Source organism: Terrapene carolina, unplaced genomic scaffold (assembly GCF_002925995.2).
Source record: "Terrapene carolina triunguis isolate 2854851 unplaced genomic scaffold, T_m_triunguis-2.0 Scaffold229, whole genome shotgun sequence".
NCBI classification, from domain to species: domain Eukaryota; kingdom Metazoa; phylum Chordata; order Testudines; family Emydidae; genus Terrapene; species Terrapene triunguis.
This window is the reverse complement of record NW_020664580.1, coordinates 3,006,893-3,020,370: the sequence shown is the minus strand read 5'-3', so window position 1 is coordinate 3,020,370 and position 13,478 is coordinate 3,006,893. Positions and strand designations below refer to the sequence as shown.

General features: G+C 47.1%; 1 protein-coding gene across 2 annotated transcripts in view; it reads right to left on the bottom strand.

Annotated features, from left to right (window-relative positions):
* INVS (inversin) overlaps positions 1 to 13,478 on the bottom strand; it is a 203,367-nt gene that overhangs the window by 95,019 nt on the left and 94,870 nt on the right. For both annotated transcript variants that reach the window (XM_024193599.3, XM_024193600.3), the window contains exons 4-5: positions 12,967 to 13,140; positions 316 to 483 (exon numbers count right to left, since the gene is read on the bottom strand). In XM_024193599.3, coding sequence (XP_024049367.2) covers positions 316 to 483; positions 12,967 to 13,140 — 342 coding nt within the window. The remainder of the gene's footprint in view (positions 1 to 315; positions 484 to 12,966; positions 13,141 to 13,478) is intronic.

Here is a 13,478-nt window from a genome sequence, read left to right as displayed (position 1 = left end):
TTTAAAAGGGTAGATTTTACAGCCCCCAAAACATTTACAGCTATGTAAATAATCATATCATACTTTAAGCCACACATTTACTGTCCTTTGCAGTTCAAAAGGAATTCCTTTCAATCTTCAGCATAACAGCTGCCTAGGTGCACTGTGAGGTATATTCTATTACTTATGAAACAGTTATTGGACCCAAAGGGTACAGCATTACAAGGACCAGTGGAGTGATCCATCAAATTTTTATCCCTCCATGAAACTGAAAATATGTATATTAAGAGTACAGGAAAATAGACAGAAAGGAATTATTATAATAAACTTTCTTACCAGAATACATTTGACTGTTAGAACTGCACTGGGATCCTTGTGGTTAGCTGCCCAATGAAGTGGGATTTTGCCTTCAATATCAGGGATTCCAATATTAGAATCGTGTTTTATAAGAAGTTTCACATGCTCTGGGTTATTGTAGTAGGCACTCCAGTGCAGAGCAGTTTGCTAGAACACAACATTCACAAATTTTACAAACACATGAATTTTAAAAATGAAATTAAATGGATACAGTTTCAAAATTAGTTTTGTGAAAAAAATACTTGGAACTTATAAAAAGATATCTTCATAGATACTTGGATCTTCCAAGAATCTATGAAGATAGGTTACTTAGAAGTTATAAAAAGCTTTCTTAATGATCTCTAATCAGATTATATTTTTAAAAGTTTAGAGATTTACACTATTTACACTGCTGTCGCAACATGAACATTAATGTATCTCAGGCCTATAATTAAAGCTAAGATTTTGCCATGGATATTTTTTTAGTAAAAGTCACAGACAGATCTCAGGCAATAAAGAAAAATTCACAGAAGCCCATGACCTGTCCATGACTTTTACTAAAAACATCTGTGACAAAATGGGGAGCTGCGGAGTCCCCACACTGCCCACAGCATATCAGCAGCTGCAGGGGCCCCAGCTTGGAGCTCCGGGGTCCCCCGCTACCCGTGGGGGCTTGGAGCTGTGGTCCCCCTACCGCCTGCAGCGGCTGCAGAGTACTCCCACCACTCCGAGCCACCACAAGCAGCGGGGAACTCTGCAGCTCCCAGCTGCCACAGGCTGAAGTCACAGAGGTCTCTGGAAGTCACAGATTCATTGCTGTGTAGAACTCTGGGCTTGGGCTGGATCCCCGGGTGTAGGGCCCTGCAAGGTGGGATGGTCCCAAGCTCGGTCTCCAGCCTGAGCCCAGAATTCTACACAGCAATGAAACAACCCCGCAGCCTGAGCCCTGCGAGCCCAAGTTAGCTGGCACGGGCCAGCCACGGATGTCTAGATGCTGTGTAGGCAGACCCTTAGTTTCAGTATGAAGTTCTGGACATTGGATAAGAGTTTTCATATGATGCGATTGTGACAGTGCCACCCATAAGGCTTTATGGAAATGTGCTTATGTATGTATTGTGACAAAGTTCCTCCTCTATCTTGGTGGGTCCTGCGCTTATTGGCGGATTTTCTTGCCTCAGAGATTCACCAAGTGGGTTGGGGAACAGCCCAGAGACTTTCCCCTCTGGGAGTACCCACAGTCCAGGTCAATTGGGAGGTTTGGGGGGAACCCGGGCCCACCCTCTACTCCAGGTTCCAGCCCAGGGCCCTGTGGACTGCACCTGTCTATAGTGCCTCCTGTAACAGCTGCATGACAGCTACAACTCCCTGGGCTACTTCCCCATGGCCTCCTCCAAACACCTTCCTCCTGGTGTCTGATAATGCTTGTGCTCCTCAGTCCTCCAGCAGCACACCCTCTCACTCTCAGCTCCTTGCGCCTCTTGCTCCCAGCTCCTCACACTCACCCCACAAACTGAAGTGAGCTCCTTTTTAAAACCCAGGGGCTCTGATTAGCCTGCCTTAATTGATTCTAGAAGCTTCTTCTTAATTGGCTCCAGGTGTCCTAATTAGCCTGCCTGCCTTAACTGGTTCTAGCAAGTTCATGATTACTCTAGTGCAGCCCCTGCTCTGGTCACTCAGGGAACAGAAAACTACTCATCCAGTGACCAGTATATTTGCCCTCTACCAGACTCCTGTACCCCACTGGTCTGGGTCTGTCACAGTATATATATATATAACATAATTAGAATTGTTTTATGCTACATATGCCATGTAACAGATCTTTGTAAAGGTCATGATCTACTGAATCTATTAATCCTATTTGTATGCATGTATCATTTTTGTATACAAAGTTATGAATATTGGCTGCATACTTGTTTGATTCTAAGTAGGCTGTAGTGAAGAAGCTGGTCAGCTTCCTGAGAAAAGACTATTTTCAGTAAGTTCCCCATCAAGAAACACTTAAGCCAACAATGAACTTGAAGACACCACTCCACATCTGGACTTTCCCAGGAATGTGTCTTGGCTGGTAAGGAACTCAGTCATGCATGGACATGTGACTTGCCCAGGTGACTCCAAAACTCCATTTTGTAGCTGGACTTTGCATAGGAGTGAGGAGGGGGTCTCCACCCACAAGAGAAAGTCTATTTAAGCCCGTGAGAGACCCCTCCATTTTGTCTTCAGCTGGCTAAAGAGAGAGCCTCTCCACCCCAAAAGATACCTGAAAGAAACTGGAACAAAGGATAGTGACTGCAAGGGGGTGTGAGTGATTGCTGGACCCAGACTAAAAGGAGATTAGTCTGTAAAAGGAAGCATTCTGGAACTGGTGAGAGTATCTGCATTCAGTTTGCTTAGACATAGATTTGCGTGTTTTATTTTATTTTGCTTGGTGACTTACTTTGTTCTGTCTGTTACTACTTGGAACCACTTAAATCCTACTTTCTGTATTTAATAAAATCACTTTTTACTTATTAATTAACTCAGAGTATGTGTTAATACCTGGGTGGGCAAACAGCTGTGCATATCTCCCTATCAGTGTTAAAGAGGGCGAACGATTTATGAATTTACCCTGTATAAGCTTTATACAGGGTAAAACCGATTTATTTGGGTTTAGACCCCATTGGGAGTTGGGCATCTGAGTGTTAAAGACAGGAATACTTCTGTAAGTTGCTTTCAGTTAAGCCTACAGCTGTTAGGGGACGTGATTCAGACCTGGGTCTGGGTTTGCAGCAGGCTAGCGAGTCTGGCTCAAACCAGATAGGGCATTGAAGTCCTAAGCTGACAGGGCAGGAAAGCAGGGGCAGAAGTGGTCTTGGCACATCACGTGGCAGCTCCCAAGGGGGGTTCTGTGATTCAACCCGTCACAGTGATTGCATCTATTTGACTTCAAAAACTCACAAACCATTAAAAAACAAGGACATTCAAAGATATAGGACACCTCTTAATTATGCATAATGTCCACATAGCACATTTCCACTGAGACAGACAGATTTCACTTCACTAGGAGCTTCCTTCTCCCTACAACAAACAAGGAAACATGCTACACACAACTTGTTTACTTTCCATGGCAGTGTAACACAAACTTAATTGGGACTCCAGAAATATTAGTAAATATTCAGCATTAACATATGTGCACAGGTTAACTGTGTAGTGTGTTTTTCTTTGCTGGGCCTGAGACAATCCCCAAAGCCCTCTCCCTCATCATAGGACTGTGTTTTCTCCTTTCTCCCACACACATAAGGGTTTTGTTCCCTCCCTCCTTCCATACACAGGGACTGTGTTTACTTCCTATACTGACACACATATAAAAAGGTTTTCATAGGGCTGGTCTTCACTATGGGAAGATCAACGCTCCTGCAATCGATGCAGCAGGGGTCGATTTAGCGGGTCTAGTGAAGACCTGCTAAATCAATGGCAGAGCGCTGTCTGGTTGACCCTGGTACTCCCGGTAGTTATTCACGTAGCTGGAGCAGGGTAACTTAGGTCGACTTACCCCGGTAGTGAAGAAAAGCCCATAGTCATACATTATAAAGTCAGAGGGGACCATTGTGATAATTTAATCTGACTTCCAGCATAACACCTCCTTGAATTAATTCCTGTTTATTGAATTAATTCCAGCACATCTTTTAGAAAAACGTCCAATCTTGATCTAAACATTTCCAATGATGGAGAATCCGCCATAAACCTTGGTAAATTGTTTCAATGGTTAACTACCCACACAGATAAAAATGTGGACCTCATTTCTAGTCTGAATTTGTCTAGTTTCAACTTCCAGCCAACGGATCTTGTTATAACTTTTTCTGCTAGATTGAAGAGCCCTGTATTATCAAATTTATGTTTCCCATGTAGGTACTTATAGACTGTGGTCAAGTCAGCCTTAATCTTCTCTTTCTTATACTAAACAGATTGAGTTCCTTACGTCTTTCAATATAACATATGGTTTCCATCCTTTAATCATTTTTGTGGCTCTTCTCTAAACACACTCCAATTTATCGACATCCTTCTTAAATTGTTGACACCAGAAACTATCACAGTATTCGGATATTAATTGCACCAATGCCAAATAGAGGTAATATAACTTTCCTATTCCTACTCAATGTTCCCATTCAGCTTTGTGAAATTGGCCCTTTAAAAGCATCAAGTACATATATTATTGGTTTGGACTTTTATCTGTTTGCACACAATAAATGTAATCAATTCAGGATCACTTGTACCTAAGATACCACTAATTTTTAGTTCTGTGATCAATTTCTCTTAATCTGTCAAGAGGAGATCTTGTATAGAATTCTCCTGTGACAGATACAACACTTTTTGAGTTAGGAAACTGTCATCTATAATTTTTAGAAATTCCAACAATGTTTTAGTACTGGCAGCATGAGACATCCAGCAAGTCACTCAGATTAAAGTCCTGCATGATAACACAGCCTTTTACCCTGCAAATTATAGATAGTTGCTTAAGGAGCTGGTAATCCTGTTCTCCAATGTGATTTGGTGGTCTGTAGAACTTAGTACCCTATTTGTGCTATATCTGTTAGAGCACTGATCCATAAACATTCGAGATCATTTGCTTTAAAGTTGTCAATGACTCAGAAACAGGTAACAGGTTTTGTTCACTTCCCCTCATGCAAACGAGTTTTGTTTTGTTTACTCCCTCCTGACAAACACAGAGGATGTATTTTTACTCCTCTTGAGCCTACCCAGGGATTGTCTTTATTCATGCCCTCCGAAAACAGGTCTTTACTCCCCGCTACATACAGGTTCTGTGGTTAGGAAGTGCTCTACCCACAAACACTTACAACTTAAGATAGATTACTGCAATCTATAGCAGCCCCATAACATCCTTATATATAAATCCATACTAAGACAATGGCCCAAGTAAACAGAGCTCTGCCACTTGACTTGCTGTGTGACCTTGAGCAAGTTAATCCACAACTGTATTAATTTAGATGGAATAAATAGGCCAAAGGTGTTTTCATACAACAGTCACTGTCCAATATCAAACCATGTTAAACTAGGTCTGGGGTTTGAAATACAGAGACCTCAGCCTGCTTTGTACTATGGCAAATACATCACTAAAAACCCTTTTAACCTTTTATTAAACATAAAAAAGGAAGGAAAACAGTTAAAGCATTTGAAATATAAAGTATTAAATAAGGCTTTCATTTTAACAACATCCCATGTTCCCTTTTGCTGAAGAGTTTTTAGAAGGAAAAAAAACCTTTTATTCGACAGTCCCTTAGATGGTATAAAAGATGGTAACAACTGTGTTTTTGGGGAAAAGAGAAATTAGTTGCGATGGGCTGGAGCTGTTGTTAAATTCCAATCCCATTTCATCCCAGGTGGTGTTTGGGATTCAGCTTGAGCCGGTAGAGGTGGCAATGTCATCTGAGTATCTCTCTATAGCCCAGTCTAGTCAGGACAACTCTCAGGGTCAGGATGAAGAAGGCCTTGGGTCCCAGGACATAGAGGAGGTGGCTGCTATGACGGTGAAGCTTGATCCAGTAGCCAATTTTTCTCCCCAACGTCTCTTTCTTTAAGAACCCACAAACGGAATGGGGGGTGGAATAATCCATCCCCTCATTATTTTGTCCTCCAATTACGCCTAGTTTCCAACACATCAATTTTGGTTTACTGATTTCTGTTCCACACTTCTCTTGTTTACCAAGTATGATCTTAAAACAGCCCTTGAGTTATATCAGTAGACCTTTTATTTTGGACTAATTAAGTCTCTCTCTTCCTTTCACACCTTTTCCTATCAACATTTGTTATTACAGGTTATTGTGACATCTGATGAAATTTCATGTACTTTTTACAGTTGAGCTCACAATTAAGGTACATTTGTAGCGTCAATTATCACACCACCACCTCTCAGCTTCAGATTTCCCATCTGCATAAATGAAAAATGCTTATTCAGGGGTGTTATTAGGATTAACACTAACCAAACAATGTAACAGTTTTGATGTTTGTGGACCCTGATTATTGTACATTGATTGTTAAAGATACAAGTTTTTTCTCTTTTTTCCCCCTTCATGGTGTCACTACAGGTCAGAGTTAAGGTTTCTGCTAATGGAGAAACATTCAGTTTTGAAGAATAATGGGAGTGGGGGGGAAATGACCATTAACTCCCCTAAATATTCAAAGGTAGGTTTTGCACAAGATTTCAGTGAGTTTTAACTATGTGGAAAGTTCGAAGAGCTTCTGACACAGTTAAGGTTGTTTAGGTGCCTTAATTGTGCACTTCCATACCTTAACATGTTTGGATTTCTTTAAGTTAAACCTGAACTGATAATTTCCTGGGTTTATAATGCTTGGTTTGGTGATAATTGCAATATCTCAGTAATGTAGCTTATTCCAAATAACTGATATGTATGCTCAACCTTAAATCCATTTTATATAAATACTGTCTGGAAATAACAAATATATTGTTACAGATCATTACTGTATCATTCTTACAGATCATTACTGTACCAAGCTTATTTTGTGAAAGCAAAAAAACCAGTTACCTACCTTGCGTAACTGTTGCTCTTTGAGATGTGTTGCTCATGTCCATTCTATTCTAGGTGTGCATGCGCCCACGCATGTGGTCATCGGAGATTTTTGCCTTAGTATCTGGTATCTTGGTATCTGTAGGGTCAGCTGTGGCGCTCCCAAGTGCCGCACTCATGTGTTGGTATATCAGGTGCTGCTGGCCCTATGCCCTCTCAGTTCCTTTTTGCTGGCAACTCCGACAGAGGGGTAGGAGCGTGGGTAATGGAATGGACATGAGCAACACATCTCGAAGAACAACAATTACGAAAGGGAGGTGACCGGTTTTTCTTCTTCAAGTGCTTGCTCTTGTCGATTCCATTCTAGGTGACTCACAAGCAGTATCAATGGAGGTGGGCTCGGAGTTCACTGTCTTGCAGTTTGCAGAACTTCTCTGCCAAAGCCAGCGTTGTCTCGAGCTTGCTGGGTAAGCGCATAATGAGATGTGAACATGTGGACAGACCAGGTAGCGGCCCGACAGATCTCTAGGATTGGTACCTGTGCCTGGAAACCCGCTGATGATGCCTGTGCCCTAGTCGAGTGTGCCGTCATGATTGTTGGCGGAGACACCTTCACCAGCTCGTAGCAGTAGCGGATGCAGGCTGTGATCCAGGCCGAAATCCTCTGAGCAGACACTGGGCAACCTTTCATTCTGTCTGCCACCGCAACAAACAATTGCGTTGACTTATGGAACGGCTTTGTACTATCTACGTAGAAGGCCAGCACCCTCCTGATGTCCCGTGTAGCCTGCACTCATCTGATGATGAGGCTTTAGAAAGAAGACGGGTAAGTATATGTCCTGGCCAGTATGAAACTGGGAAATGACCTTGGCCAGAAACGTTGGGTGTGGTTGAAGCTGGACCTTATCCTTGTAGAAGACTATATAGGGCGGTTCCAAAGTAAGCGCCCTGTTCTTAGACACCCTGCAGGCGGACTTTATCGTGGCCAGGAACGAAAAATTCCAGAAGAGAAGCAGGAGACAGCAGGAAGCCAGAGGCTCAAAGGGAGCCCCCATGAGCCTCGACAGCACGAGATTCAGATCCCGGGGGGATGGGATCCCGGATATGCGGGTAGAGATGCTCCAGACCTTTCAAAAACCGTGCCGTCATGTCGTGAGCAAAGATCGACTTGCCTTGGAACAGAGGATGGAAAGTAGAGATAGTGGCCAGGTGGACCTTGATCAATGACAGGGACAAATCTTGGAGTTTGAGGTGCAGCAGATAATCCAGGATCTCATGCAGCAGGGCCTGCTTGGCCCGAATATGCTGTTCCAAAGCCCAGCACATGAACCTTTTCCATTTGGCCAGCTAAGTCGCTCTGGTGGAGGGTTTCCTGATACCCAGCAAGACCTGCTGAATACGGGCCGAGCATGACTGTTTGTCTGCACTTAGCCATGCAGTAGACAAGCCATCAAGTGCATCACTGCTAGGTTCGGGTGCAAAAGGCTGCAGTGGTTCTTGGACAGCAGATCTGACCAGAGGGACAGCTGCAGTGGGGTGGCTACCGAAAGGCTGAGCAATGTGCTGAACCAGTGCTGGCGAGGCCATGCAAAGACTATTAGGATAATTCTCGCCCTGTCTTGCTTGATCTTCACAAGGACCCTGTGAATCAATGGCACTGGCGGGAAGGCATACTTCGGCGCCCCGACCAAGGAATAAGAAAGGCATCTGACAGGGAGCCCTTGTCAATCCCCCGGATTGAACAGAACACGTGCCATTTTCTGTTCTGCCTGGACATGAACAGGTCCACCTGGGGAGTCCCCCATCTCTGGAAGACTATGCTGACCGCCTCCAGATGGAGCGAACACTTGTGGTGAAATGAGAAAGTCCTCCTGAGGTGATCCGCCAAGATGTTCCTGGTTCCAGGCAGGTGCACGGCTATCAGATGATTGGCATGCCGCATACAAAAATCCCAAAGGCGGGGAGCTTCTTCACAAAGGGCCAAAGTCCTGGCACCGCCTTACTTGTTGATGTAATACATCACGCCGGTATTGTCCATCAGGACCTGAACCACCTTGTCATTCAGATGGGGCAAGAAAGCCTGGAAGGCAGGCAAACCACACTGAGCTCCCTGATGTTGATGTGGAGAGCCAGATTGTCCCGCAACCAGCTCAACTCACCCAGGTGGGCTCCCCAGCCCAGGTCCAAAGCATCGGAGACCAGGGTCAGCGACGGGGATGGGGTCGCGAAGAGTACTCCCTCCAACACCGATCCGGGCTCCAACCACCAATCCAGGGATCACCCTAACTACCTGGTCTAGGTCATGCCTGTTGGGGACGTAGACCAACGCCAGCCATGCTTGCAGAGACCGGAGATGGAGTCAAACATGGCTGACCACGTACATACACGCGGCTATGCGGCCCAACAGCCATAGGCAGGTCTGAGCCAAGGTGAGCGGGTGGTTCTTTACCTGGGAGATCAGGTCCGATGTGGCCTGAAAATGCGTTTCTGGAAGGAAGACTTTGCCTCGTCTGGAGTCGAGAACCGCTCCAATGAACTCTATTTGCTGCACAGGCGTTAAAGTGTTGTTTTTTCTCATTTATTAACAGGCTCAGGTTGCGGCAGGTGGAACGCACAAGATTGAGGGTCCTCTGCACTTGCTCCCGAGACCGACCCTTGATGAACCAGTTGTCAAGATATGGGAAGACCCGGACTCCTCGACGTCTTAGGTAAGCAGCCATTGGCGCCATACATTTTGTGAACACCCTCAGGGCTGATGAAAGGCCAAAGGGCAGCGCCGTGAATTGAAAATGGCGTCCACCCACTATGAAACGGGAGGAAACGTCTGTGACCTTGGAATATGGAAATAAACGTCTTTCAAGTCAAGGGCAGTATACCAGTCTCCTGGATCCAGGGAGGGGATAATGGAGGCCAGGGAGACCATGCGAAACTTCAACTTTCTGAAAGACTTGTTGAAGTGACGCAGGTCCAGAATAGGTCTGAGGCTCACTTTTGCTTTTGGGATTAGGAAATAGCGGGAATAGAACCCTTTTCCTTTCATGTCCTGAGGGACCTGCTTCACTGCCTCCAGGAGGTTCTCGACCTCTTGGACGAGGAGTTGCTCGAAGAGGGATGGGAAAGAGGGGGTTGGGAGGGAGGGGCGGCCGAAAATTGCCGGTTATAGCCCCGAGATACTATGTACAGCACCCAGCGGTCTGTGGTGACCTGTGACCAGGCTGAACGGTATGATGAAGACGGTCAAGGAAAGAACAAGGTGGATCTGGGGAATTGATTGGGGCGTCGCTCTCACGTGCACCTTCAAAACGAGCGCTTCTGGCTCCCGGGATGCTTCACTGGGCCAGGCTGCGCAGGTGAGCGGGAGGAGGAAGGACGGTGACGACTAAAGCTCGTCTCTATCCCTTCTCCTTGCAGGTCCTTGATGAGGCTGCCAAGGCCTTGGCGGTGGGGGCAGCCGGAACTGTTTCTCTACAGACTGCAGCGTATGCATGCCCAGCGAGCGAAGGGTGACCCAAGTGTCTATGCAACCTCGCATCAGTCTGCTCCAAAAAGAGACCGTTCCCAGCGAATGGGGAGGTCCTGGATAGAGGTCTGCAACTCTTGGGACAGGCTAGTGGTCTGAAACCAGGAGCTGTACCTCATGACCACCACTGACATGACCACTCTAGCCACCGAGTCCGCCCGCATCCCATGCCATCTGGAGAGAGCACATTGTCATTGCGGTGCCCTCCTCCACCAGGGTGTTGAATTCCTGGGCCAGACCCTGAGGAAGGAACTCCTTGAACTTAGGGAGGGAGTCCCATACGTTAAAATTATACCTGCCCAAGAGGGCCTGATGGTTCACCACCTGGAACTGGAGGCTGGCTATTGAATAAACTTTTCTCCCAAAAAGGTCCAGTCTTTTGGCCTCTATTTTTGGGAGTTGAACTAGTGTGCCCCTACTTGGCCCTTTCATTGGCTGCAGGGACAACCAGCGAGCCCGGAGGTGGGTGAGTATAAAGGTACTCGAACCTTTGGCCAGGACAAAGTACTTCTTTTCAGCCCTTTGGAGGTGGGAGGGACGACTGGGTTTGCTAGCGGCCTTGGCAATTTTCAGGACCCCGTCATGCACTGGTAGTGCAAAACGTGCCGGAGTAGAGGCTGAGAGGACATTGAACAAAGTGTCCGCCTGCTTGGCCATCTCCTCCACCTCTAGGCCCAAGTTCTCGGCCACCTGTCGAAACAGGGCCTGATGTTCCCTAAAATAGTCTGGTGGGTTGGTCCTCGATGGTCCCGCGACCACACTGTCCGGGGTTGAGGACGATGACTGTACCGCCGGGGGAGGCTCCAGGGCATCATTCCCCGTGGGGGCGAGGGGTTTCGGGGGGGAGGGGGAGGGGCGCTGTCTCCTCTATCCCGACCTCCGAGCGGGTCTGATGCACCGAGCCCAGTGCCGCCAGCTGTTGCTCCAAGGCAGCAGTAGATGAGTGATGCAAAGAGGGCATTGTCATCACCGGCATGCCCCAGGTGCTCCAATAATGCTACTGGCCATGCTGCCAAGGCGGCATCATCGATGTTGAGGCAGCCGCAGGTGCCCATTCGCGCCTGTGGGGTCTTGGCAAGGGGCTGAACTGCCCTTTCATGCCGGAGGAATCCCCTTCCGGTGACCATGGCAGGGCTGTCGACGGCTGTATCTGTCTGCTGACAGTCGTCACCAGAGATCGGTGTTTGGAGTGGGAGGATCGGTGCTGGTATCAAGGGGACTGGTGCCGGGGGTACCAGAATCACAATGGGGAGTGCTCCCATCGGGCAGGTGACCGAGATCTGTGCTGAGAAGGCAACCGGTGGGAGGGCGAATGGTGCAGGTGGAACAGAGACTGGCACCTCCCCCAACGCAATCCGAGTTGAGATGGCGGTGCCGCTGACCAAGGGTGAGCCCCAGAGGATCTGGGCTGCGATGCTGGAGATTTGGCGGTGTGGAGATGGAGAGCACCACCATGTCTCAGGGGATCAGCAGTGCTCCACTGCCCCCTGAGGGGTCTTAGCAGCTGGCTTGCCCTCGTAGGGAGCCTTTGCTGCTTCCTGCGGCACGCACAGTGCAGGCGGAGGCCTCTGCTCTCTCAGCGCCGGGGGAGCTTGGGAAGATGTCGATGCCGTCAGAAGTTTGGGTCCCCTACCGCTCCCGGGAGTTGGTAGTGGATACTTTAAGGACTAAGGGCCCTGACCAGGGAGGCACATCCATGTGGCTCCAGAGTGGCAGGGCAGCCCGAACTGGGTCCTTTGCCCGATGCCCCATGGCCTTTCTTGCCTGGTGCTGGGGAGCCATGCTTCTTTGTTTTCTTTCTGGGCACCAGAGATGGGGAGCAGTGCCGGCCGAGCCCGATGCCGGGGGTGTGCTGCGCACCAAGGCTGAGGTACTAGGCGAGATTTGGTGGGATGGCTTGGAAGCTGGATGAAGAGCAGCCTCCACGAGGAGAGCCCGCAAACAAATATCCTGCTCTTTCTGAGTCCTGGGTCGAAAAGTTTTACAAATACTACCTTGTCCTTCACATGTGATTTCCTCAAGCACTTGAGGCAGCTGCTGTGGGGGTCACTTACAGGCATAGGCCTGTTAGAGTCCGCGCAGGGCTTAAACCCCGACCGGGGCATGCCCCACCTGGGTCAAAGTCCCTGCTGGGACTATAACTTCTAACTCCTAACTACACTTTAAAACTGCTTAATACTAATTACTATAAACAACTATTTACAAGGCCCTAAGGCTCAAAGTCAGAAGAGATGAAACCACTAGCCCTTGCTATGCAAGGAAAGGCGCTCTGACTAACCACCATGGGCGGTAAGAAGGAACTGAGAGGCCGTAGGGCTGGCAGTGCCTGATATACCAATGCATGAGCGTGGCACTCAAGTGGGTGCCACAGCCGGCCCTATGGATACAGCAAAGACAAAAATCTCTGATGACCATGCACATGGGTGCACGCACACCTAGAATGGAATCGACATGAGCAAGCACTTGAAGAAGAACAATGGTTTCAGATACAGGAAACATATCTGACAAGGTAACAGAAATAATAGATGTGTTTCTTTCATATTTATCTGTTTTATTAATTGGAATTGGATTAAAACTGTCACAAGAACTGTCACTAAAGCGGTATCTTACCTTGTTTCTGTCCTGTGTATCCACTTCGCCTGGTGCCATGTATTTTAGCAACAAAGCTAAGCACTTGGGACTCTTGTGGCGGGTAGTTAAATGTAAAGGAGTCATTTCTTCTAAATCCTTTTGCATCCAGTTTGCTCTACGAGCAAGTAAAAGTTTCATGAAGCGATAATTTCCCTGGATAAGAAAAAATATAACAGTAAGAAACTAGCGACTTAGTCAAACCAAAAGATGACAATATTTAAAGACATCATTGTTATATTATTGTTGTATTATGGTGACAAAGCAATACCAGCCACCTGTAATGACTGGCAGGACTTGAACCAGGGTGGGCAAGCTCCACTTTGTGGCAGTTGTAACTTAGCCACTCCCTGTGATCCACAAACCACAGAAGATGAACACTATACGAAGTCCTATCCAAAAGCTCCAAACTGACAGCTGCTTCGGAGGCTCCCGATTGGTCCCTTGACCCCATATATGCCCACAGAGTGTTCCAGGACGCATCCAGGCAACAT